Below are 25,873 nucleotides of genomic sequence, written 5' to 3'. Positions count from 1 at the left end.
TACAGAAGGTTATCTTTATTGCAGCAGAGCAGAATACAAAGTGGAAAGGTTCAGAAAGGCAGCTTCGGCCTGAAGCGGGAAAAGCAGCACACAGTCAGGGCGTCTTCTTCCTCTTTGGCATGACTCGGTTCTCCGGTGATCCCCACCACGTCTCTCTCTGTCTCACTCACTGCTACTTTTTCCCTCGATGGGCTTAAGGGAGCCAAGCAGGCCATGCGCAGTGGTGAAGAGGTTGATGGGAGATGAGCCGTCGGTGATGAGTGTCGACTGTAGGCCAAGGCCTTGAAGCATCTTCACCTGAAGAGGCGACAAAAAAAAACAAAGAAGTTTAAGTTTGTGCCAGGGGTACACAGACAGACAAAGGCACCGACAGCCAAGAGACGCACCTGCAGCTCTGGGCCAGCCGTGGCAATGTCCTTGATGGTGTCTGCCCCGATGCTCTTCACCATCTCCTGGAATTTCTTGATCTCCAGCTCGGCCAACTTGGCTGCCTTGTCCACCTCCAGTTTGTCCTGCTCACGGACGTACTCCAGCTCCTGCTCGCGAGCCTTCACCAGCCGGGCCAGCTCTGCCTCCTGAAACAAGAAAAAGGGTGGGGTGGGGTAAGGAATTAGGGCACTGGAAGCACAAAAAGATCGACAGTGTGCCACGATGAGAAAGATGCACAGAGTGAAGGCACTTGGGAGCAAACGAACAGCTGCTGAAGAATCTTCAGTTCAGGAAAGAGGGAGTCAAGAAGCCGCACATATATACAGGAATCCCTCGCTATATCACGCTTCGACTTTCACGCCTTCACTCTCGCGGATTTTATATGTAAACATATCTAAATATATAACTCGGGTTTCTGCTGACAATGGGTCTTTTTACTTCTGGTATATGCTTCCTCAGTTGGTCTGCCCAGTTGATTTCATACAAGGGACGCTATTGGCGGATGGCTGAGAAGCTACCCAATCAGAGCATGCAGTTAAGTTCCTGTGTGCTGATTGGCTCAGCAACGGTGCACCGAATTTGATTCCACTGCGTTAACCAGGAAGTCTCATCTCGCTCATTCAGCATCCACGTGTTTCGCTGTGTAAAGAGTTACCTTTTGTGCTCTTTTGTGTTTATCTTTGTGCGCAGTCAAGCCCTTCGTTATGGCTCCAAAACGATCTGCTCCTGCTACTGCTTCAGGGGCCGTGCCCAAGTGCCAATTGAAGATGCTAACAATTGCCAAAAAGGTAAAAGGTTTGGATATGTTTTATTTAAAAAGGAGGAAAAGAATATAAGATCTACGGCCGCAGTGTCCTTTAACCAGGGCGCAAAACGAGTTGTAAGTGGACGTAATAAGGCAGTAAGGTTTATAAGAGTGTGGGAAGGGTTTATAAACCCTTAAAATATATATAAATAATAAAATAAATATAAGGTCGCTACTTCACGGATTTTCATCCATTGCAGGGGGCTCTGGAACGTAGCCCCCGCGATAGGTGAGGGATGACTGTATGTCAATGGCGGAGGAAAACTTGTGAGTGTTATTAGATCGTGACAGCAACTGTGACGAGAGCAGGCCAATCAGCCTCGCTAAGGCCGGGTTTATACTTCACGCGACGCGACGCATGCTGCACCTCCTGCTACGCACGCGTTGAAGTGTTTATACTTGCGCGCATACTTTATGTAAATCTGGAGGAATCCGCCAGGTGGCAGTGCGAGATATTATCACGGTGAGAACATGTTTGGCTTCTCTGTGTTGTGAATTGCCTAGAACACCCATTAAATTCCGATGACCCCTTCCTGCAATATCTCTGAAAAGGATGTTTATTGATTAAATCCAGGGATGTGTCCATTCCAGCAAGCATTGGGCATGAGTGAGAAACAATCCCTGGACGAGGCCTCGGCTCATCGCAAGGTCAATACAAGCACACACATACACTAGCGTCATTTTAGCAGCACCAAATCCCCTAATCTGCATATCTTTGGAAGGAAACTGGAGCACACTGAGGAAACCCAGCAGGAAAACACGGAAACTCCAGGCAGGGAATATCAGCGACGTGACTCCCTGCGAGACAGCAGCGCTAACGCTCCGCCACCGTGTCACCCCATGTGTGTAATTATTAACAGTATTCAGTATTTAAACAAAATTACCGATTTATCAGTAAAATGGAATATACATACTTTAATGCTTTTCATCATGAAAGTGATATCAAGTATATATTTAAGGATTCTAAATGTGCAGAGAGTTGGAATATCAGAAATTTAATGTGCTCAGTGTGGCGATCTATTGCTGGCGATTCGCTGCTGTCAGGAGCAGAGGAAGCCCTAGAAAAAAAGACGGCACAGAAGATGGTATGTGAGAATTTTAAAACATATTGTGCCATTATGATCGGGAATATGCAACGCTTGAAAATAAAAGCACCACCAATAAATCTATATGTCAGCATTTTGCTTCACCATATTGAACCATTTATCAAATATCGAAGCGCACACACCGATCCCATTGGATCCGCAAAGTGGCTTTCTGTCACATGTAGATAGTAAACAGAGACTCTGACGTCACATTCCAACTTTTAGCACACTGCGCCCCCCGACTTTTTGCTGGTACTGTAACTCATGCACGCGTCGTGTTAATTTCTGAAGACCTGCTCAGAGGACACATCAAATGAATGCTCAGAACGCGTGGCGGCCATGATGCGGGCGCGTACGCTTTCTGTGTGTGAAATATAAACGGGCCCTAACTCGCCAAATCTATTGATCCAACTGAGACTCCCCAAAATAGCATCAAGTTGAGATGTGAAGGTCCCTAAAATCCTACTCTCCACCACACTACTTGGGCATTCATTCCATGTGCCTGTGGTTCTTCACGTGAAGAAGAATTTACCATTTGTGTGAAATTTACCCTTAACTCCCTTGTTCTTGTTGGAAGTGAATTTAAATCTGAAAGGTACTATATAATGAATGAATAGATAATGTAAAGGGCAGGATGGATAGATAGATAGATAGATAGATAGATAGATAGATAGATAGATAGATAGATAGATAGATAGATAGATAGATAGATAGATAGATAGATAGATAGATAGATAGATATGAAAGGCACTATATAATAGATAGATAGATAGATAGATAGATAGATAGATAGATAGATATGAAAGGTACTATATAATTGATAGATTTTAGTAAAGTTGGATAGATATTTTAGCATAGTTGGCAAGATTAGATAAATAGATAAAGTAAAAGGCACCATATGATTATCTATCTATCTATCTAACAGACAGACAGACAGACATTATAATGGACACACACACACACACACACACACACAGGTAAGTACTCCAGTTTGCCCAAGTGGCCAGAGGCTGTCAGTACTCACCGATTCGATCTTTAGGGCTTGTGACTTCAGATTGGCTTGCATCACTGCACAGTCACCCTCAATCTTTGCTGCCTCCATCTTGGACTGAGCCTCGGCCTTTGCCGCACCAGTGCTCTCCACTGCAGCACTGTGGAAATCAAGTAGCAAAGAGATTGGAATGTTTAACCAGCTCAGACAAAGATCCTGCAGATGGCAAAGACTAGTGTTCTCTGTTCAGTCTGCAGCACAAGTGTCTGTCCTTCTGACCGTCCACCCTTGATGCCTGAAACTCCTAGAGGTTCAACAACATATCATGCATGCACTGCTGTTTCAGTCTCTCCCACCCATATAGCTTCCCAAATGTCACTTCATGCTACCCGTCTCCCCTCACCTCAGTGCCTCCAGCTCCAGCAGCTCCTTCCTTGCCTTCTCGGCTTCGGCCTGATCTGTGATCTTTTGTCTTTCCAGCCTGCCACGTGCCTCCTGCTCCAGGCGTTCAGCCTCATGCCTGTTGAAGGTGAATGAAGCACCATTGAGTAAAACATCAGTTGGGGCCTTCAGTGTGAGGCTGACAGATGCCAGCTAGCAGGAGGCGATATCGGTGAGAGCCATTGTGCCTGTCTACATGCCCCGCCCCCTATTACGATTCATTCACAGGGCTGTCAAAACAATAATACAAGGATGTGGGAGAACCTGCTCTCCTCTGCTTCCTCAATTTCAGGCTCACTTCTCCAAATGTGTCCCACCTGCTCTCACAAAGCAAACACTCAGCTGGGAAAAGCAAACTGAGCAGATGAAATGCTGAATAAGGCATCACAAATAAGACACCAAGGACTGCCACCTCAAAGGTTTAAGTATGCCCTGCTGGATGCCAATATACACCTGAACCCAAACCCCACCTCAACAAGGCACAGACCTGGCTGTTGCCTCCTGGGAGTTGGTAGTGATCTCAATGGCCAGCTGCACGCTCTTCTGCAGGGCATCTCGGGTGCGCTGGTCGACGGGCTCCACCGACTGGATGTCCACGCTGGTGATCACCAGGTTATTCTGGGGGAATCTGAAATTGGTGCGCACCTTCATGGCGTCGTCGAAGCCAAACACAGCCGAGCAGATGATCCGATTGGAATTCTGAGGGAGAGGCAGGAGGGTTGAGTTGACCGGGGCCATAAGTCTGATGGGATGCCAGCCACGGCTAAACACTGTGTCACCTTACCTTGTGGAAGTCATCAAACTGGACGGAGGCCACGGCTCCACGTATGCGAGAGGCAATGGCTTTGCATGCATCGCCCACAAAATCTGGGACGCCAAAGATGCATGATGCCTCCACAGGTTCAGACTTTTCCTTAATAGAAAAGTGCCTAAGACACAGAAGAAGTTGGTAAGAGTTTGAAAAATATTTGAGGGTTGAAGAGGCGAACACACATGTGAGCAGGCAGATGTTACCAGTTGTAGGAAAGCTGTAATTGCAGCCTGGCGTGGTCGGCGGTCTCAATGTTGATGATATCGGTGCAGAAGTCGGGGCCCAGCAGCAGGCAGATAGTTTTGATCACGTTGGATCTCTTAGGCCGGTCTCCAGACAGGCTGAGGACTGTGAACTGCTCATCAGGACCCAGCATAACCATTTCTGGTCCAAAGACCACCCTGTGCCACAGAGAGACATCCCCATTATTACAATCCCAATAATTTAAAAAGACATCCCTGGTGGTGTCCACCACCTTCTGACCCCACCCTGCTTACCTAGCTTTCTTGTCCCTGTAATCATAAACCTGGACGGCAGCGTTGTGAGGCACCCGGTAAGTCACCACTTTGGTCCGGTCTCTGATGGGCAAAGTCGAGGAGGTACTTGGTCTCTCTGAACGGTCGGCTAAGGGGTCCTTGGCTTCAGCCAGAAGTTTCTCCACGTTGTTGGGCAGCACCTTTTCCCACAACTCCTCATCGTGGGTGAGCATGTAGGTCTCCCCAATGACGGCACGCACCTGGAGGGGGAAGAGAGAGGAGGGTCTTTGCTTACTGCTAGCAAAAGGATGGAAAATTCACAGGGCAACACAAGAACATGTGAACAATTCAACACAAGAAGCTGGTCAATCCTGCTTTTTTCATAATGAGACATCTAAAAAACAGGAAAGCTGGATTATTGTAGCTTGTGGAGGAAGGCACTCAGTTGCTGCCCCGCTATAGTCTCTCACCTTGCCACTCTTCATGTCACGCACGTAGATGCCCTCATTTTCATCCAACGGGATGGCTTTTCGCCTTGTCACCACCTCCACTTCTACCGGAGGCACATATTCCAGGGGTCCACGTAGCATCCAGCAGTCTCCAGGGCGTCGGATCACCTCCTCCATCTCCTCGTCTCCATCTTTGTCCACCTGGTGCATGGAAAACACTAAGATAAGGCAAATCACCTCCAATTCACTCAACCAAACTCTACCAACAGTGTACTCCCCCATTTCCTGGAACATCAATCACACACACCCCCAAAAAACACAAACCTTCATACCAGTTGTGTATCAGTAAAACCTTTGATAGCCTTCAGCACCAGGCCCTCCTCCTCAGACAAGATGTAGACATCCTGAATCCCATCTTCCAGCCTTTCACCTGGCTGTAGGAAGAAGGACTTCTCACCCTGTATGGAAAAGAAATAAATAAATAAAAAAGAAATAAAGTGATGGGGAGATAGAGATAAATAGTGAAAGGTACTGCAGGATACAGATAGATGTGAAAGGCACTATATAAAACAAAGACAGATAGGTAGACATTGAAAGAAACAATAAAATAAAGAATTTTTACATACAATTGACAGGAAGGCACTATATGATAAACTAATAAATAGAGGTTCTGCCATATAGTAAGATAGTAAGGGGACTATATAATTATAAGATAGACAGGTAAATAGACGGGAAAAGGCACTATATGCTAGAATGACAAGTGGGCAGATGTGAAAAGTAACAGATAGGTAGATAGATGTGAAGGGCACTGATAGATAGATAGATAGATAGGTAGATAGATGTGAAGGGCACTGATAGATAGATAGATAGATAGATAGATAGATAGATAGATAGATAGATAGATAGATAGATAGATAGATAGATAGATAGATAGATAGATAGATAGATAGATAGATGTGAAGGGCACAGATAGATAGATAGATAGATAGATGTGAAGGGCACAGATAGATAGATAGATAGATGTGAAGGGCACAGATAGATAGATAGATAGGTAGATAGATGTGAAGGGCACAGATAGATAGATAGATAGATAGATAGAGAGAGAGAGAGAGAGAGAGAGAGAGAGATAGAGAGATAGAGAGATAGAGAGATAGATAGATAGATAGATAGATGTCGACGATAATCCTTAATTGGATTAAGCAGGTGCAGATGACCTCTCCTCACCTTCACCACTCTCCTTTGGCCCAGCTGTGGTTTGCCGTCACGTCCCACAGGATCCAGGATGACACAGTAATGCCAGGGGTCCAAAGTCGTGACTTCCACAACACCCACCACCTCCTCAGACACCTCCGGGATGTACGCTTCAGCCTCTGCGTTGGTGATGAGCCACTCTTCTCCTGTCCGTCGGTTATTTCCACGGAAGTCGCGGAAAGGCTTCAAGGCACGGACATGAAGAGCTTTCTAGAAAACGGTAAAGGGAGTTAGTTTCCACTTCTCCAGATCCCTTAGATAACATCAGTGGCCAGACCAGGCATTGAGCCGCTCACACCCTCACCTTGTCTGTCAGGATGTACGCTTCCACGATGTCCACCACCTCTTCATAGACACCGGGGAGGTAGGCACCCACCTTTCTGACCAGCCATTCTTCCCCTGTGGAAACAGAAACACCAGTTTAAGCGGCAGCCACCTCTTCACTTTAAATTCAGCCAAGGGTGCTAAACTCTTCCTCACCAGTCACCCTTTCCACTCCTCCACGGTCATGTCCTTCCTTTCTGGCTCGCAGGCGAATGGCCTGGTTGTGCTGGATAACTGTGGCATGGATCTTCTCCAGCACCTGCACCTCTTTGCGTGGGATGTAGGTACCTGATGACAAACAGAGAGAAGAAGGTCACATTTTCTTACAAGTGTCACCCTGCTCCCATAGGCTTTTTCTCTGGAACCTTTCCTTAGAGTCCCCTATTACATGAAGAGCCCCATGGGAGGCACCTGAAGTCCTTGACAGTATGCTGTGGCATTAGCGTCTAGCTGTGCTCTTTTATCTCATCTTTGCGAATTTGTTAATGTCTGGGGGACAGGACTGAATATCTGGGGAAGGGCTTGATGTTGGTGGCACGCAATTCCATTCTCAGTCCTACTCACATGCTATGAGCTCACTCAGTTTGCCACGTGGGTTTTTCAGTCGTTTCCTTGCCTTATCTGGGGCACTGCAGATCCAAATATGATTAGGAAAGATGACAGATCCCTGACATTGTGCCTTGTCATGTGTAAGGAATGGAAAAAATCAAAGAATAGTGTGCAAAGTAACACACTTCTACTGTCCTGATGGCAGTGCCAGGCTGTGCGTTGGTGACCGTTTCAAAACACGTCACACGTAGGAACATGTACCAAACCTGCATCCTATCCTATTGTATTTATGTCAATGCTTTAGTGTTTACCTGTTTCTGTTAATTATTTTTCTTGTGTTCTGGGGTGAGACACAACACAAAGGAGGTTAGGGTAGCATTAGCTCTGGGTCAGGATATTCCTGATCCCACCATGTCTCATCATGGTCACCTTGTCACACTCAGCTCTATTTTTGAGCCTAGTCCAGTGAATTGGATGAGTCTTCCATTTAACAGATGGCTCTAGAGTTCTTCAAAGGAGCAGGTCAGTAACCGTCACCTACCTCGACTCTGATAAATGCTGAACTCTTGAGCAGTGCTCCTAGGTGTGTCTCTGAGAAGATTGCACAACTCTAAAGTACCATCTGCTGAATATGGAAGATTATTTGTGCCAAACCTACGTGTTAACCACATTACAGTACAATGCATATCTATGTGGTGCAATTCATGTTGGCACGGTTTTATCAGGTCTTAACTAAAAACGTATCAACCTAACGATCGATTGCTTTTCACTGTGGCACGCAATTTCCATATCAGTTTAAAATGAAATACAAAAATCGGATACTTGTCCTGGGAAAATACCAAAAAACCCAAAGTTTAAAACGGTATGGCACCAGCATTTCGGAATTTTCATCACTGGAAGTTAACGTCTACATTCCTTTCAATCCCCACACCTTCCCTCAACACTTGCTATTGTAGCTGTGGCAAAATATTCATTTCACAGACATCATGAAACAAAACTACACGCATCGACATGACTGGGACTTCCTGGGGGATCTCTTCAACATGAGGGAAATATTGTTACAATGTGATTGGTACTTGACACGGGAAATACTGCTTTGACGCGGTCTGGACTTTACGGCGACCCCACTGCCAACCTTTATTGCTCTGATGCAATCAGGACTTTACGGTGAGGTGAGATGGTGTGGGCGTACACTAGGAAGGTCAGAAATTGTACGACACATCAGAAATGCTGGAGTAAGATCGGGGAGTTTTGGAGTTATCCGTTATTGGCTTTGGAACCGTTGTGGTACCAGTATTGAAGTCTGAAAGCTGGTATTGATACCGAATTCAAAGTTTTAGTATTGATCCAACACTAGGGTATAGGTTGTGTGTCACAACTAAGAGCATTTAGCAGCTGCTCCAAGTGTTTTGCATTTTCACTCAAGACCACACTTTAACCGTGCCACAACTGAATGTAACCAAATCACCAATCAGTATGAAAAGGTGGGTAAGATAAACATGGCATAGAAGAAGGAAATAATTAAGGCAAATCCACATTTTCAGACCACCTATTCTGTGAACCAATTTACACCAGTCTCTGCACTGCAGGGGCAAATCCTAGGTCAATAAAAATATACTGTAAATATAACCTCTACAATATCCTGTCAGCGGATACTTATAATGAAATAAAATGTGAATCAGAAACCTGGTCCCTCAAACAGCCACTCGTCACCAGCCACCCGCTTGACACCATCGTTATCTTCAAAGTCAAGGAGAGCCTGCAGATGCAATGCCATGTTGGGGAACACAATCTCCAGGGTGAGGATGTCCTGTGGGGGGAAAAAAGCAGCGATAGTACCTGATAAAACAACACTAAACAAGAGAAAGGTCAAAGCAAACCCCTTATTGGGGGAGTCCCAACAGATCAGTGTCCCATTTGGAGATTTGCTCTGTGGTGAAAGGTTGTGGTGTAGTCGCGAACCCATGATCTCAGGTTGAGAGGCGAGCATCTTGCAGCCTGAAACTTCATCTGTCAGATGCACAGAGCCCATCTCTGAACACTGCAAGCAGTGCGCTTCCAGGTGATGTCAGCTGATCTCTCCCTCTGTCAGTCCCCATCTCTGCGCAGACTCTCCACTACACTCCACCCGTCCACAGTGCACTGTGGTGAAGTATCGGTTGCTAGTCGCTATCCCACAAACTCCAGCCTAGAGGCGAGCTAAACGGAGAGCTCCATCTGTCAGCCGTGCAGAGTCTGTCTATGAACACTGTGAGTGGTATGCCTCCAGGCGATGTCAGCTGATCTCTCTCTCAGCCCCCATCACTGTGCTGCATCTCCACTACACTCCACCCATCCACAGTGCAAATCCCAACCTTGTCTCCAATTGTCTCGGTTTTAAGATTTACATTATGGTGAAGTGTTGGTGTCTAGTTGCTATCCCACAAACTCCAACTCACAGGCAAGCACACTGCAGCATGAGGTAAATAGAGAGCTCCACCTGTCAGATGCGCAGAACCCATCTATGAACGGTACAAGCAGTGCGCCTCCAGGTGATGTCAGCTGATCTCTCTCTCTGTCAGTCCCCATCTCTACGCAGACACTCCACTACACTCCACCCGTCCACAGTGCACCGTGGTGAAGTATCTGTGGCTAGTCGCTATCCCACAAACTCCAGCCTAGAGGTGAGCTAAAAGGAGAGCTCCATCTGTCAGCCGTGCAGAGTCCGTCTATGAACACTGTGAGTGGTGAACTGCCTGGTGACGTCAGCTGAGCTCTCTCTCCATGTCAGGCCCTCACCTTCTCCACTACAATCCACCACCCAAATTGACCATGTCCACTGTGTCTTACCTGCTTCAGCTCTTCCCCAGGATACAGAGGGAAGGGGTCTTGAGCAAGCCGAATCTCCTGGTCAGCATAACGCAGTTTTACTTGGCCTTGGGCATCAAACTGGACACGTCCCTCATCATCTCGCAGTACCGGGTTAAGGATCACACAGTAATGACGAGGAGGCACCATTGTCATCTTCATGGGATGGAACAGAACCCTAATTGGAGAAAATGGTGGAAGAAACCAACCTTGAAGCTAGTAAGAACACAGTGCTTTGCAAAGTATGCAGTCCCCTTTAAAGTTCTCACTAGTCTCTGGATTTCAAAAGCTACATGCACTGATAGAAACATCACTGTGTAGGGGTCATTAGCCAGGCTGTGAGACCCTGCAAAAATGAAGACTAAAGAGCAGACCACAGAAGAAGGAGACAAAGTGATACAAAAGGGACTACAAAAAATATCAAAGTGCAGGAATGTCCCAGTGAGCGTTATTGAGAAGTTCGTCAAGAAGGGGAAGTTGCACCACACCATCCAGTCATGGTCCGCCAAAACTTAGTGCCCAAGCATAGTGCAGACTGGTAAGAGAAGCAAAGCAAAAGCCAGCCATCACTTTGAAGGAGCTACAGAAGTCAGCCACTGAAACTACGGTGCATGCGAAGAAATCAGCGATATCAAGAGCTCTCCGTAACAGTGGCCTGTTTGGGAGGACGGCAACAAAATCCATAAAAATTTACATCTGGAGTTCACCACAGTTCAAGAAAGGGACAAAGCATGGATGTGAGAAAAGGTTGTGTGGTCAAATGAAAACAAGGCAGAGCCCTTTTGGTCAAAATTCAAAGAGTTAAGTATGGAGCACACCCAGAGGCGCCCTTAGGGGTTTTCCTTTGAGGGCTTACCAACCCCACGTGGGGCAGGTTACGTCAAACGCTGTTACTGGTATGTGTGGACTGTATAAACTTGTGCACAAATTTAATAAAAATACTGCTAACACACGCTGGATTTTCTCATTAGAGCAAGACAACACATGGACTTTATCAAAATATAACAGGAGAATATAACTTGACAAATCTGCTTGAATGGGACACACAGACCTCAAAAGCAGGGCCCCCTTTGGCTTTTGGGCCTGGAGTAGTTTCCCCACTTGCCATCCCAAAACACCGCTCTTGCACACACCCAAAACTGCTCAGGCCTCAAAAACACACCAACCCTACAGTGAAGTATGGTGGTGGCAGCAAAATGCCGTGGGGATTTTGACACTGCTGTTATTTTTCAGTGAGCTCTGTAAGACTACACTGTAGATGTATCCATATACCTTTGCTATCTTTTTATATTTTCTATTATATTTTCATTTCTACTTTAATGAAAACTGTTTTTTATATTTTTTATACTTCTTTACACTACACTTGGAATGACTAAAGTAGTAAAGGAAACACATGGCACCTCGAGTAGGGAGGTTGCCTCTTTCTTTTCCTACAGGGTTAGTGGACTTAAAAAGACGCCTCAAAAGGGTGGAAATCACGATGAGAGTAAATTATCATTGGTTGGTGAGTGGTTTAAGCCAAGGTATGTTAGCCTCCATGTTTCTAGGCTTTTCTCACAGACCAAGGTAGCTGAAGGTCGAGGTTATACCTGTGTTGGTTACATCGAAGCTAGTGAGTCCCTATGTGGAGTACTGAGTCATAAGCTGTGCATAAATCACTCACAATCAATGCTTATATGGATATGGTCTGTGTGTGTGTGTGTGTGTGTGTGTGTCTGTCTGTCTGTCTGTCTCTGTGTTACCCTTAGGGTGCAAGAGTAGACCATTCCGATAAGGGACGAGGTGGGAATCTGGTTAAGACTGATGGAAGAATGGACGGGACTAAATACAGTGAAATAACTGGAAGCGAACAATCACAAGCACAAGGCCTTGAGAAGGTTCACCTTCCAGTAAGACAATAATCACAAGCAAAAGACCAAGACAATGCTGGGGTGGCTCAAACTCCTGAACTCAAACCCAACGAGAATCTGTGGAAACCAACCTGAATGATCTGCAGAAAACCTGACAGGAAGAATGAGCTGAGCAGCAAGTCCATGCTGAGTCAGACGTACTCTGAAAAACAAGCGGCGGCCCTACCAAATATTGATAGGTGGGACACCAAACCCAAAACTCAATTGTCAAGAGCCCCATCTTGTATTCAAAACTTCAAATTCACGTGAAGGCACTTCACTTTCATGCACTGTTCCAATTTTCTGCATGTATTTATCTCTGTAAAATGTTATGGGTTGTCTGTCTGCCACACAAAACCTTGTGAACCCCTGGACCTTGATCTTAATATGATGTGATACGTGCTCCTGCAGCAAAAATTAGATGTCTGCACTAACTCAGCCACACAATTGGGCTTTGGGTTCTTCCCACAGCAAATGGAGGTGCGGACAGGTGACATGACTGACAGAAAAAGAACAGTGGTGACATCAGCTAAGAGTTAAACGTATCATACAGGCCAATCAGACGCATGTCACCTATGGGATACACACTGCAGGAATGACAAACACAGAGAGCTGCCTGAACAGACGGAGGTCTGCTAACTCCATGATAGCAAGAAGGAAAAAGAAGTGCATGAACCCACCATCTTTCTTCAAGGACGGGAGGTCCAAATGTTTCCTTGTTTTAGCAAAAAATACACACATTTTGGACTATACGAGTCTACAACTGGATAACCAACATGAGGACTATACGACACAAGCAATTTTTGATTTTTTTCATGGATATTTCGATATCTGATGTGGTCCTGTTGTCTTCTTTGGGCTGTGAACTCCAGCATGCACTGGGATGGTTTGCGTCCAAATGTGAAGCGGCAGGGATGAGGATCAGTGAGTGCCTCCAAATCTGAGGCCATGATCTTCAATAGGAAAAAGGTGGACTGTCCTCTCCGAGTGGGAGGTGAGTTACTGCCTCAGGTGAAGGAGTTTAAGTACCTCGGGGTCTTCTTCATGAGTGAGGGGAAAAGGGAAGGTGAGATTGACAGATAGGGTGGTGAGTGCAGTTATGCGGTCACTATACTGATCTGTAGCGTTGAAGAAGGAGTTGAGCCAGAAGGTGAAGCTCTCCAATTTATCAGTCAACTTACGTCCCTACCCTCACTTATGGGAGTGAGCTTTGGGTACAAGAGGCCAAAATGAGCTTTCTCAGCAGGACGGCTGGGCACCCCCTTAGAGATGAGGCAAGAAGAGCAGACATCTGCGAGAGGCTTGGCATAGAGCCGCTGAACCTCTGCATCGAGAGGAGAGAACTGAGGTTGCTCCAGGATCTGATACCGATGCCCCCTGTACACTTCCCTGTGGAGATTTGTGAACATGAGCAGTTAAAAGGAGACCATGGGGAAGACTCTTCCAGATGGCTTGGGAAAGCCTTGGGGTCCCACAGTAAGTGTTGGCAAGTGTGGCTGGGGAGAGGGACATGTGGACCTCAGTGCTAAGACTGTTGCCCCCATGACTGGGTCTTGGATAAGTGGTGGAGAATGAAGGAATGAATGTTTTGATATCACCTGGTTGTTCAGCATTGCCCCAATTGAAGCCTACTGTATCAGAAGCTCTGGAATAAAATTTGGGTGGATGGTATGAGAAGACCATATGACCATCCAAGAGAGGGAGAATGGCTTTCAGATGAGGTGAGCAGAGTTTCTTCAGTGATATTATCAACACTGGGACAAACCTGCCAGGAAGCCATCTTTGTTAAAAGGCAAAAGTGATTTCAGCCACACAAGTGTCTAGCACAGGGGTCCCTGGTCACATTCTGGGGTCAGTCTCAATATGGGGTGCTTCTTGGGCCCAAATCTTTGTCATTTTAGGTCCTTTAAGGGATCCCGGGGTTCTAAAAAGATTCTTTAAGCCCTGGCCTGTCAGAGCATTAGGAATTAGCTGTCCAAATGACCTCGATGACCAGAATGGTCTTCTGCCATTTGTAAGTCCTCCACAACTACTGGGACTGGACGTCTCTGGCCATGTCCTGCACACACTTTGGGTACTTGTAGGTCTCATTTGGAGGCCTTCATCTCCTTTCAGTTCAGCTCATTCATGACTTCACTAACGCCGCCATTTACTTCTGCGTATGCAACAGCAGGGACTTCAGTCACATTAAACTACATGTGATATTTGGAAAGTCCTGGAGATATCAGAAAAACAGAAGTGAAATTATTCTATGATCAATTCCCTTTAACTTGACGTTCACTTGAGACCCCCGTGCTCCACCTCTGTGGATTTTCTGCATTAGCACTCATTTCTCCAACTTCTCACTCAAACTTCAGGAGGCACCAACTGTAAGCAGCCTTCAATTTGTCAGCCATTGCAGGCCGATTCATTTACCATATACATGATACAAATCTTCCAGTCTTTTGTAGATTCATTTTTTTTTTATTAAATAAACAGAAAAGGGCATCTTGTATGGTTCTGCCTGAAGCACATTTTCCAAAGCCAAAGACCTGTCATGTTTCCTGTTAATGTAGACTCAAAAACTGTGTTTGCAATGGAGAGACTGATAGACACAGTGATCGGGAAAAATTCTCGAACAATATTTTTGGATCAGAAAAGAAACTACTTATCTTATCGAAGGGAGAAAGCATTGGGAAGGTAATCTGGGAAGCGGTACCCTTAATGACCATCAGAGGGTGCTACAATCACATCAGAAGGCCATCCAAGACCATATTATGGGGGTTTTAAGGTTCTGCAGTCCACTAGGGGCAGTGTGTTGTACCCTCACAAGGGTAACGGGGAAGGATAACCAACCTGGCCCCGATCAGTCCACCTCTGCAGTGAGGCTAATGTGCAAGAATCTGTGATGCTGCTAGGGGGACACCAGAGATGGATGACGGCAGCCGGGACCCCGGAAGTGCTTACGGCACGGTACCTGGAAGGGGCTTGGGCCACGACATATAAGGGCCTGGGCTTCCTTTGATCATAGTCAGAAGCAAGAAGGAGAGCCAAAGTGGTGGTAATTGAGCAGGTGAAAAATGTGCCAGAGTAACCAGGGTTTACTGTCGTTTAGTTAGGCCTCAGGGGGCCAAGGTGTTTATTGTCTTCTGTCTTTTTGTTCAACTTTGCTGTTCCCCCATACTACTTAATTAGATTTTGCCGTTAAAGCCTTTTTTGCTTTTCTGTCACTTCTGGATGCCTTTGCTGGTGTTTGGGGTTGAGAGACGCTCCCTACAAGACACAGCTGATTCAATGTCAAAATTAAAGCAAGGAGGTCCGTAACGGTCCGTCTAACTGAATTGCAAACAAAACAAGAAAAAAAAAATAAGACTAATTCAAAAAACAGCAGTCAGAGTTGAGGTCAAAAACAAAATCAAATATGGGCACACCTCCATTTTTTTTTTCTTGAAATCCAAAAGGTAGGAGACCCTGCATACTGTGACGCCATCTTAAAGAGCTCCCGTGTAAAGATGTCACGATGCCACGCACCACGATTGTGAAATTTCACAAGCTCATACGTGATGATGTCGTGACGTCACGTGCCGCAACTGCAAAATTTTGCGAGAACTGAAAATCTCATGTAAACCCCAAATTAATGGCGGCGGGAGGATGTCATTGTCACAACAATAAAAACAAACATTATAAAAATGAGTTATAACTCACAAATATTTTGTGGAAATGAAAGACAATGTCAAGGCATTGTCAAAAAAAGAACAAGATTTCCGAAAGTATTTTAAAATTCTAACAAATGAAAATGTTATTTTTTTTGGTTAAAATCCAAAAGTTACAGTACTGTGTGTAGTGAGCCGCCATCTTAAATAGGTCATGTATAAAGATGTGATGAAGTTACGCGCAATGATTGCGAAATCTCACAAGAACCGACAACCTTGCAGTCCAATCACATTTCTAAATGACGACGTAATGGTGTCACCTGTTATGATTTGATATTTATTTTAATTATTTCTGGGAATTTTTTCGATCTGTGGGCATCCATCTTGTTTTTTCTTTTTCTCCCCACAAAGGAATTAATTTTTAATATTTATTTGTTCCTGGAAATCTAAAGAAGTAGCTACCCCCTGGCAGGAGGCTGCCTCTTCTGGACTTTGTTGGGATTATAAATATTCATGTTTGAGGTACGCTCTGCTCAGCTGAGCTCGTTTTATGATTTCTGTCAGGGCTAGCAATCCAGGAATGGACTGACATATCGGAGAACCCCAGGAGGAGTGCGGCTCGTGAGCGGCTTCTCGACTCCGTTAACAAATTATGAAGTAGAGCCCATTATAGGGGTAGCGATCCAGGATATCTGTGAATCCTGGGAGGAGTGCAGCGCTTGATCAGCCCCTGACCTTTGCTAAGGTATTGTAGTGGTTTGCAATTGTTAGTTTTAATGAAGTGTATGGTCTCTGGAGGCAAGTGTTGCAGGATGAATACATAAAACAAGGCTAATAATTTAGGCATTTCCCAGATTAACTTGTCCACCAATCAAAAATAATCTTTAAAGTTGCAGAGTTACAGGATGAGTTTGGGGGTTATAGTGTAAATGTGTCCGTGGACACTTGTACATGATGAAATACCAGCTGTAATTCAAAAATATTGTGTGGAAAAGTGGCCACAACGGCATCGGTGTAGCAGACATGCAAGGCCTGAATTTCGGTTTCCTTCTGTGATACGCCATCTCAAAGCAATCATTTGGAGAACGAGGCCATCACGGATTTCAGTGTGACGAGTCGGGGATGAGAAGTGAGACTGTTCCTCCGGTTTTGTTTAAAGGTAAACGCCAACACAAACAGGTGGTGGCTGAATGGCACACTGCCCACACTTGGGGAGTACGTATCCAGGAAGGTCACATGAACAGGAGAAGAGAGCAGAAGAATCCCTAGACGGCGAGTAAAGAACGCACACGTACCTCTCATTGTCCTGGCGGATGTAGGTCTTAGGGCCCGTCTCGACCCGAGCAATGTTGGTGTTCTGGTCGAGGACATGGATGTAGTGATGGGGTGGGATTCGGATGATGCACTCCTCGGCCATGTTGACGCGGAAGCTGAAAAAGGAAGTCTTAGCTGCAAAGAAGACAAAAGAAAAAAAAGAGGGTGAGAGACAGTGGGACCCTAAGGGGCACACTAATTTTAGGGGCTCCCCACACCCCTTTTCACTGGCCATGGGGCTGCTAGAAGTCTCTCACACTGCTAAGATCAAGAGGCAGCTCTGCAGTGGACTCAGCCCACCTCTTCTTCAGCAGATGCTAGCCGGACAGGACTGCATTATGCTGTGCTATTATTGTCTCTCCTGGATTATGTTTCATCGCTCTGCTGTAAGCACCACGTGTGATACTCAAACAAAGAATTCTGGCCAACAGCTTGCTCTGGGTGTGGAGCAGCAATTATAAGAGTAGTTTGTCTTGTTTTGGTTTCTAGGCATTTGTGTGACGCTGCGGCTTTCTGTTCAATATGATGAGATACTGGATGCCCTTCACTCAGAAACATTCTGTGCACACCCAGCACTTGTACCCCTTAAAGTCTATATCCATATACCACCCGGTAAAACTCACAATACTTTGATTCAGTCCTGCACATCCCCTTGTTGTACCCCTGAGAGCTTCCACACCCAAATCACTCTCAACTACAATCTACATTTGCCTCCCACATGGCACAAATGTCCACCTCTAAGACTCTACTGTAAACTAGGGGGTAGTCGGGCCTGGGGACCTCAGGGGCTGCAGGTTTTTTGGAGGACAATTATTGCTCACGAGGCACCACATCTCTTTGGATTTTATTTTGGTTAAAATTGCTTACATGGCTGCACACACAGTTTCCAACTGCCTCTTGTGTTCCTAACTGGGGTTTCATCCCACCTGAACACTTTGGGATGTTTGTTGATGTACGTAAAAGAAACAGCAAGTGAAGGTAATATTTTACAAATATCTATAAAACTTTTTTCCCCCTATTCTGTTTTAGTAAATTCCTTGTCGACACTCAAAACGCAGCACTTTTCACCACACTCTTGACCATCCGAGTCCTCACTGCACTGGCACAACCGCGGCCTACGAGGATCAACGGCTTCGGTTCAAGCCAAAGCGGTTTGTGAGTCACCTTAGATAAAAGTGTCACACAAGTAATGACAACAAATACAAAATAATAATAATAAAAGAGCAAAGAGGAATAAGGAACGCGGGTGTTTTGGACCTCTCTCTAAAGTCACGTATTTTATGTACTAAAAAAAACAAAAAGGGTTAACCCTTTGTACAGTGCGGGCTCTGTCAGGTGGCTCGTTATTGGCTGTCAGAAACAGCGGCCAACGTGGAACCGTCCGACAGACACGTAATGTGACATCGATAACTCAGTCGTTTAAACAGACAAGGTCTGGCAAAGAGCAACCCCAGTTGACAAGTCTGACACACCGGCTTAATGAAGAGTGGCGGAGACACGGGGACGAATACACGGACTGCTCACACAAGCCCACCAGTGTCAGACCCACGACGGAGCTCATTTATCCAGACAGATATCGTGGGTTTCCATTTACGCTTGCTTGGCGTCTGCCTTGCTCTCTTGTGCGTTTTAACACATCTGGATTGAGGTGCAGCAGTCCTGTATTTAGTCATCAGTGTAACCTACATTTGCATTTTAAGAGAGAATTTTTCGCAGCGTTCTGCACCTGTACCCAGTGAAGAAATAACTTGTAATATGAAAGGACAGCGGAACAACTGCAAAGGCAGGGGGAAAATCTTCAAATAATAATACTAATAGATTCAAAAAGTAGGGATGCACCGATACCACTTTTTTGTAAAACGAGTACGAGTACTTGCATTTCAGTACTCGCCGATACCGAGTACTTAATAAAAACATGACTTAAATTTACAGGTAACAGCTTTAGTCATATAATTTAACAAAAAAAACAAGAAACTCTCGTCTATCCACTGGGAGGTTAGGCTAATTAGCGACACGGGGCTAACACTGCTTGTCCAAATATCCGTGGTGAAACTAAACGCAGAGGAGGCTTGCAGTAGGCTGTGGATATGTTTTTTCACGGAGTCGTGTAGTTTAGGCAGCTCCGTGTCAGTCATGTAGCGGTGGCTTGGGACATCATATCTGGGCTCCAGAACATGGAGGAGACGCAGGAATCCCACATTTTCTACCTCCGAGAGTGGCTGGTCACTCAATGCAATGTACTTGATAATTGCCTGTGTTATTTTCACAGAACGTGGATTGTCTCTGGACATTTTCTCTCATCTTGCAAGAGTTTGCTGCAGCGTGGGTTGTGTTGGTTTAGAAGCGTGGGTAAACTCTTTGTACTCGTTGTCGTGTTGGGATTTTAGGTGCTTGATTAAATTCCTTGTGTTAAATGCGCTACCTTTTGAGCCTCCTCTGGACAATTTCGCTGAGCACAATTTGCAGTCCGCCTTTGTTTTGTCGTCTTCATTCACTTTGAAATAGTTCCACACGGCTGACATGTCTCGCCTCGCCTTCTCCCCGGAGGCGGGCACTCGCGCCAGTGATTAACCCCTTACACGCCACTCAAACATAGACATTTCTCAGACCGTGGTATCGGTCCCCGGTATCGGGGGACTTTTAACGAGTACGAGTACTTTAGAAAATGTGGTATCGAGGCCGATACCAGATACCCGTTTCGGTATCGGTGCATCCCTATCAAAAAGCACTAAATTATTCCCAAACATTACTGCTTGTGACATTTCCAGTTTCCAGCAACACAAATGACAGTTGGCAAAACAGACGTTGGTTTTGGTGAACACCCACAGCCACAGAGGCCCCCAGGACCCCCGCTCTACACCCTCATTCACGGCTTACCGTCCTCCATTAGCCTTTCACCACCTGGTATGTACGCACTTCACATGCACACACCCAAACCACATTCCTCCTGTAACCCTTAAACCGGCATCGGCCCTCCCGCGGCGCACACACTCCTGTTTACACCCACCATGACCTGCAGAGCAGCACTCACACTCTCCACTCATAATTTCACTCTTCTGCTGTGCCTCACCTGCCACGTCTCGCACTCTACTCACTCGTATGGCGGCGTGACATTTGGCTAAGTCCACACGGTAACATAAAGCCAAGGTGGGCAAAGGCCACCGGAAGTTATAAATGGCTGTTTTGCAACCATCCAACAAGAACAATGAGGCAATACTCAATAAAAAGAAAAAATCTTAATGGCACTAGCACTGTTTGTACAAGGTGTGGAAAACAAGCAGTGTTCCTGAAAGCCCCACCGCCGACAACCCACCATGATGCAAATTTAGTTTGCTCTTCAAGAAAGTTGTGAAGGCCAGCATTGATGGCCTGCCCGGCTCAACCGTCAAATCGTTCAATTCAACGTGGAGCCACCTGAATGAATTCTGACGCTTGCGTTAAATAAAGATCAGTCGGTTTACACTGCAAGTGGTCTCTCCGCATACCCTTTCATTAGGTTTTCTCTTTTAATAGTTAAGGACACTAAATGAGTATAGTAATGTACTCTGGGATTGTTCCGGTAAGGAAGACGGACGATTCGTGGTCAGGTGGTTCTACTCGCTAATCACGGTGCCTGGCTGCACGTTCATCAGCACACCGAAGTAAGAAAATTAGAACAACTGTCACAAGAACAGGCCACTTAGCCCAACATGCACACCGGTCCCACTCACCGAGATTCTCCAAGTTGGTCCACAGAGTCCTACCTGTCTGCACAACCTGCTCGGTTATTTCACGTGTCTGTGTGAAGAAAGACTTTCTAACGTTTGTGCAAACCGAGCGGTTTCAAGCCATTCTTTTTGCAGAATTTGTTTTAAAAGTGACAGCTGGGATCCATTATATCAATTCCTTCCATAATTTTAAACATTTTGATCGTGACCCCTCTTAGTCTCTGTTTGCTTAAATTAAAAAAAAAAAAAAAGTTGAACTCCTTCAATCTCTGCTCAACACTCGGACCCCTCAGTCCTGTTATCAGCCTGCTTGATCTTCTCTGGACTTTCTCTAGCGCTGTATTGTCTTTTTTGGTAATATGGAGACCAAAAGCTCTGAGGCTAAGGATCTGCGCTGGTATCCTGAAGGTTGCCGGTTCGAATCCCTATCACTGCAAAAATAGATCCTACTCTGCTGGGCCCATGAGCATGGTCCTTAACCTGTAATTGCTCCAGGGGCGCTGTACAATGGCTGACCCCAAGGGGTATGCGAAAACTAACAAATTCCTAATACAAGAAATTGTATAAGGCGAAATAAAGAACAAAAAAAAAACTGTACACGGCACCCCAGGTGAGGCTAAACAGGCAAATTTTATAGTTTAAGCATAACAGCTCCTGACTTGTACACGCGACATAAAGACACCGCAAGGATGGTTTTAGCTCCCGGTGTTCTTTCTGCCGAACCCCAGTTCTACTTCGTAACCTGCACCGTAACCTCACAAGCATGGATGCACTTTTGTCCAGCATTATTACAGTATATTATTTCACTGTCCTCTGTACACATGACCATAATGACCTGGGGTGTCCAACTTAGATCCTGGTGGGCCGCAGTGGCTGCAGGTTTTTATTCCAGCTATTTTCTCTATTAGTCTCAATTACTGCAGCTTAATGGAACCAACATCTGTACCCTTCATCTTAACACAGACACCCCTCAAGCCGATCTCGCTCCAGACAGCTCAGGCCACATAATGCACATACCCACTTACACCATATTTTGCTTCAGCGGCCCTTGTAAGCCCCCTATACTCACACATACGTTCAAACCTTCCTGAGTCTCTGTAAGCCTTGTCACTTTTACCCTACAAACACAGACACACCTCGATCCTCATTCCTACAGGCAGCCCAGTGTGCCCATTCCATACCACGCACAGACCCACTGACGCCATATTTTGCTCTAACAGTCCTTGTATGCCCCTATACAATTGGCTTCAAACATCAAGTTTCTCTTTACAAATATCAACTTTATTCCACTTTATTGATCTTGTAATCCTATAAACCTGGATCCTGGGAGGCTGCAGATTTTCATTCCAGCCATTTTCTTAATTAGTGTCAATTACTGCTGATGATGCCATAGACATATTTTGCCTTCAAATTAATATGTAGTCCTACAAGATGGCCACTCCATACCATGCATACACCATATTTGCGACCTTCCCCTTGCTATCAATAAACTTTATCTGCTGTAATCTAATTTTGCTCTAACCATCTTTGACTGCCCCTATATACGTTCCTCTGTATGCTTTATCATATCATATACTGCCACACTTTGACCTTCTATTCCAACAATCTTAGATCCAAGGGGGCTACAGCGGCTGTAAGTTTTCATTCCAGACATTTTCTGCTACTGATGGAACAGATGTCATTTGCCTTCAATTTAACATGGGCACACCTCAATCCTACCAATAGCTCCGAATGCCCATGCCATGCCCGGACAGCCCCTTTCTGCTCCAACAACCTTTGTGTATGCCCCAAATGGGTTCAAATCTTAAATTGCTCTTAGGACCCTTAACCCAGCAAACATGGACACCCTTCGCTCCTTAATTCCAGCAGACAGCCTTGTATGCCCACAACATACCCTATACACTGACACACAGATTTGCACCACTTCTGTATCTAGTAATTAGGATAATCCAGATTTGGACTTTAACTTAAAATTGTTCACAGAGCTCTGCAATCATTGGAGAGTGTTATATAAAAAATAAGTTTAATTATATGGTATTGTACACACCCCATTTTGTGGCAACAGGCTTTGTATGTGCTCTATACACTTGGGTTCAAACCTCAGGTTTCTCTGTGGGTGTAAACCCCTTTATCCTACTAATACTGTCACACATTGGTCCTGCGGTGCCATGCCATACTCTTCACACTTTGTTTTTCTTCAATGCGCTTTGTCTGCTCCCGGATATCCTTAAACTTTCGTTCAAAGAAACCAGAACTTTTCCCGTAGCTCTGATCACGCTAATACGCCCCACAAACTGTCACCCCTTGATCCCACACCTCACTCCAACCGGTACGCTCACTACCTTCAAGCACCCAGCGGCCCCGCCACCCTTCGTATTGACGTCATACTCTCTTCCGCGGCGACTGTCACATCTTGTGATTGCCACTCACACATTCATCCAGTCCCCTGTTAGGCCTGCCGTCTCCGTCGCGCACCTTTATTCCCCTGAAGTTCCCGGTCGGCTGGCTCAGCTGCTGTTCGGCGCTTCGTCAACACGAACTGCGAGGCGTCGAGGAGAATGGAGGCCTCGACGCTGATTACTCAAGACTTACTGGAATAGGTTATCCCCTTTCCCCTTGTCCCTCCCTTTTCCTGCTACGCCCGTTTAACGATCAGGGACCGAACGCAGCACATTTCATCACGAGTCGAAGACGTCGTACCGACTATACGTTTCTTCGCACGCGCCGCAAACATGCTGCCGAAGTGACCGACATTAAAGTTAACCGAGAGCCGCCCGACCCGAGCATTACGACCACCACCACAAACTCTGCGTCACTTACACTGGACTCACACCAGGAACCACTCCGCTTCGCTCGGATAATCTGTACCACGGTCTCGGCACTTCCGTATAGGGGCGTGGCTTACTGTCATGTGGCCTAAAGGCCTCGTCGACGTCACTTGGTCTGCATGGAGTGATATTATAGACAAAATAAATCAGTGCTTCCACTGTACTCGTTAAGTTTATTGATTGATTGGCTGTATTGTAGCGACCTCCGCGTCAGGTTCGAAAAGAAAAAAAAAAAAAGAATGATGAAGTTGGGATCATAGAACAGTAAAACAAACACAGGATTGTAACAGCAAAAATGAATCGCTTTGAACTTGAACTATTTACAATTGCCTATAAATCTCTCATTTTTCTGGCCCTGAGAAACGCCGTTAAAGAATAGCAAAAAAAAAGCGCAAACTTCGTAAATGCAACAAGACCTTCCAGCACCAACGCTGCTTCCGTCTCCTCCGTTATACCGCCGCCCTTTCAGCGTCAATCGTAGCCCCGCTGTTAGTCCTCCTCGCTCCGTCAGTCGGACTCAACAGTCACCCCCAAGAACCTTCAGCCTGGCTGGGACGTTACAGTATTAGCAGTCCTGTGACTCTAAATGCTTGTTTTTTTGTTTTTGCTGCTGTATGCATTTGAATTTCTCAATAGGTTTAATAAAAGGTATCAAATCTTCTTCTTCCGGCTGCTCCCATTAGGGTTTGCCACAGCGGATCATCTTCTTCCATATCTTTCTAACCTCATCATCTTGCTCTGTTACACCCATCACCTGCATGTCCTCTCTCACCACATCTATAAACCTTTGCTTAGGCCTTCCTCTTCTCCTCTTACCTGGCAGCTCTATCCTTAGCATCCTGCTCCCAGTATACCCAGCATCTCTCCTCTGCATATGTCCAAAGCAACGCAATCTCACCTCTCTGACTTTGTCTCCCAATCGTCCAACCTGAGCTGACCCTCTAATGTCCTCATTTCTAATCCTGTCCATCCTTGTCACACCCAATGCAAATCTTCACATCTTTAACTCTGCCACCTCCAGCTCTGTCTCCTTTGCCATCGTCTCCAACCCATATAACACAGCTGGTCTCACTACCGTCCTGTAGACCTTCCCTTTCACTCTTGCTGATATCCGTCTGTCACAAATCACTCCTGACACTCTTCTCCACCCATTCCACCCTACCTGCACTCTCTTTTTCACTTCACTTCCACAATCCCCATTACTCTGTACTGTTGATCCCAAGTATTTACACTCATCCACCTTCGCCAGCTCTACTCCCTCATCCTCACCAATCCACTGAACTCCCTCTCATTCACACACATGTATTCTGTCTTGTTCCTACTGACCTTCATTCCTGTCCTCTCTTATCCCCACCTCTCCAGGGTCTCCTCAGCCTGCTCCCTACTCTCACTACAGATCACAATGTCATCAGCAAACACCACAGTCCACGGGGACTCCTGTCTAATCTCGTCTGTCAACCTGTCCATCACCATTGCAAATAAGAAAGGGCTCAGAGCCGATCCCTGATGTAATCCCACCTCCGTCACTCCTACCGCAGACCTCCCCACAGTCACACTTCCCTCATACATATCCTGTACAACTCTTACGTACTTCTCTGCCACTCCCGACTTCCTCATACAATACCACAGCTCTTCTCATGGCCCCCTGTCATATGCTTTCTCCAGGTCCACAAAGACAGAACTCCCTCTGGTCTTCCCAAAACTTCTCCATCAACATCCTCAGAGCAAACATCTCATCTGTGGTCCTCTTTCTTGGCATGAAACCATCCTGCTGCTCACTAATCATCACCTCAGTTCTTAACTGAGCTTCCACTATTCTTTCCCATAACTTCATGCTGTGGCTCATCAAATTTATCCCCCTGTAGTTACTGCAGTCCTGCATATCCCCCTTATTCTTAAATATCGGCACCAGTACACTTCTTCTCCAAACCTCAGGCATCCTCTCACTTTCCAAGATTCCATTAAACAATCTGGTTAAAAACTCCACTGCTGTCTCTCCTAAACACCTCCATGCTTCCATAAGTATGCCATCTGGACCAACAGCC

The 25,873-nt window shown here is 45.8% G+C and overlaps 1 protein-coding gene across 2 annotated transcripts; it reads right to left on the bottom strand.

The window, feature by feature from the left end:
• mvp (major vault protein) lies at positions 1–23,843 on the bottom strand. Of its 2 annotated transcripts, none has more exons than XM_028814856.2 (17): positions 23,821–23,843; positions 17,275–17,428; positions 10,441–10,636; positions 9,298–9,421; positions 7,219–7,350; positions 7,043–7,137; positions 6,712–6,948; positions 5,820–5,945; positions 5,509–5,688; positions 5,060–5,298; positions 4,766–4,963; positions 4,536–4,680; positions 4,239–4,450; positions 3,714–3,830; positions 3,344–3,470; positions 387–575; positions 1–297 (listed from the first exon to the last, which is right to left on the bottom strand). In XM_028814856.2, exons 2-17 carry the CDS (start codon positions 17,394–17,396, stop codon positions 163–165), a joined length of 2,574 nt encoding a protein of 857 aa, XP_028670689.1. In that variant the 5' UTR covers positions 17,397–17,428; positions 23,821–23,843; the 3' UTR covers positions 1–162. The 2 variants fall into 2 exon arrangements, with proteins under 2 accessions (XP_028670689.1, XP_028670690.1); XM_028814857.2 differs by lacking the exon at positions 23,821–23,843 and adding an exon at positions 23,476–23,630.
• Positions 23,844–25,873: the final 2,030 nt, after the last annotated feature.

This window comes from Erpetoichthys calabaricus, chromosome 12 (assembly GCF_900747795.2).
Source record: "Erpetoichthys calabaricus chromosome 12, fErpCal1.3, whole genome shotgun sequence".
Lineage (NCBI taxonomy): Eukaryota > Metazoa > Chordata > Cladistia > Polypteriformes > Polypteridae > Erpetoichthys > Erpetoichthys calabaricus.
The sequence above is the reverse complement of the archived record's forward strand: the minus strand, read 5'-3'. Positions and strand labels throughout refer to the sequence as shown.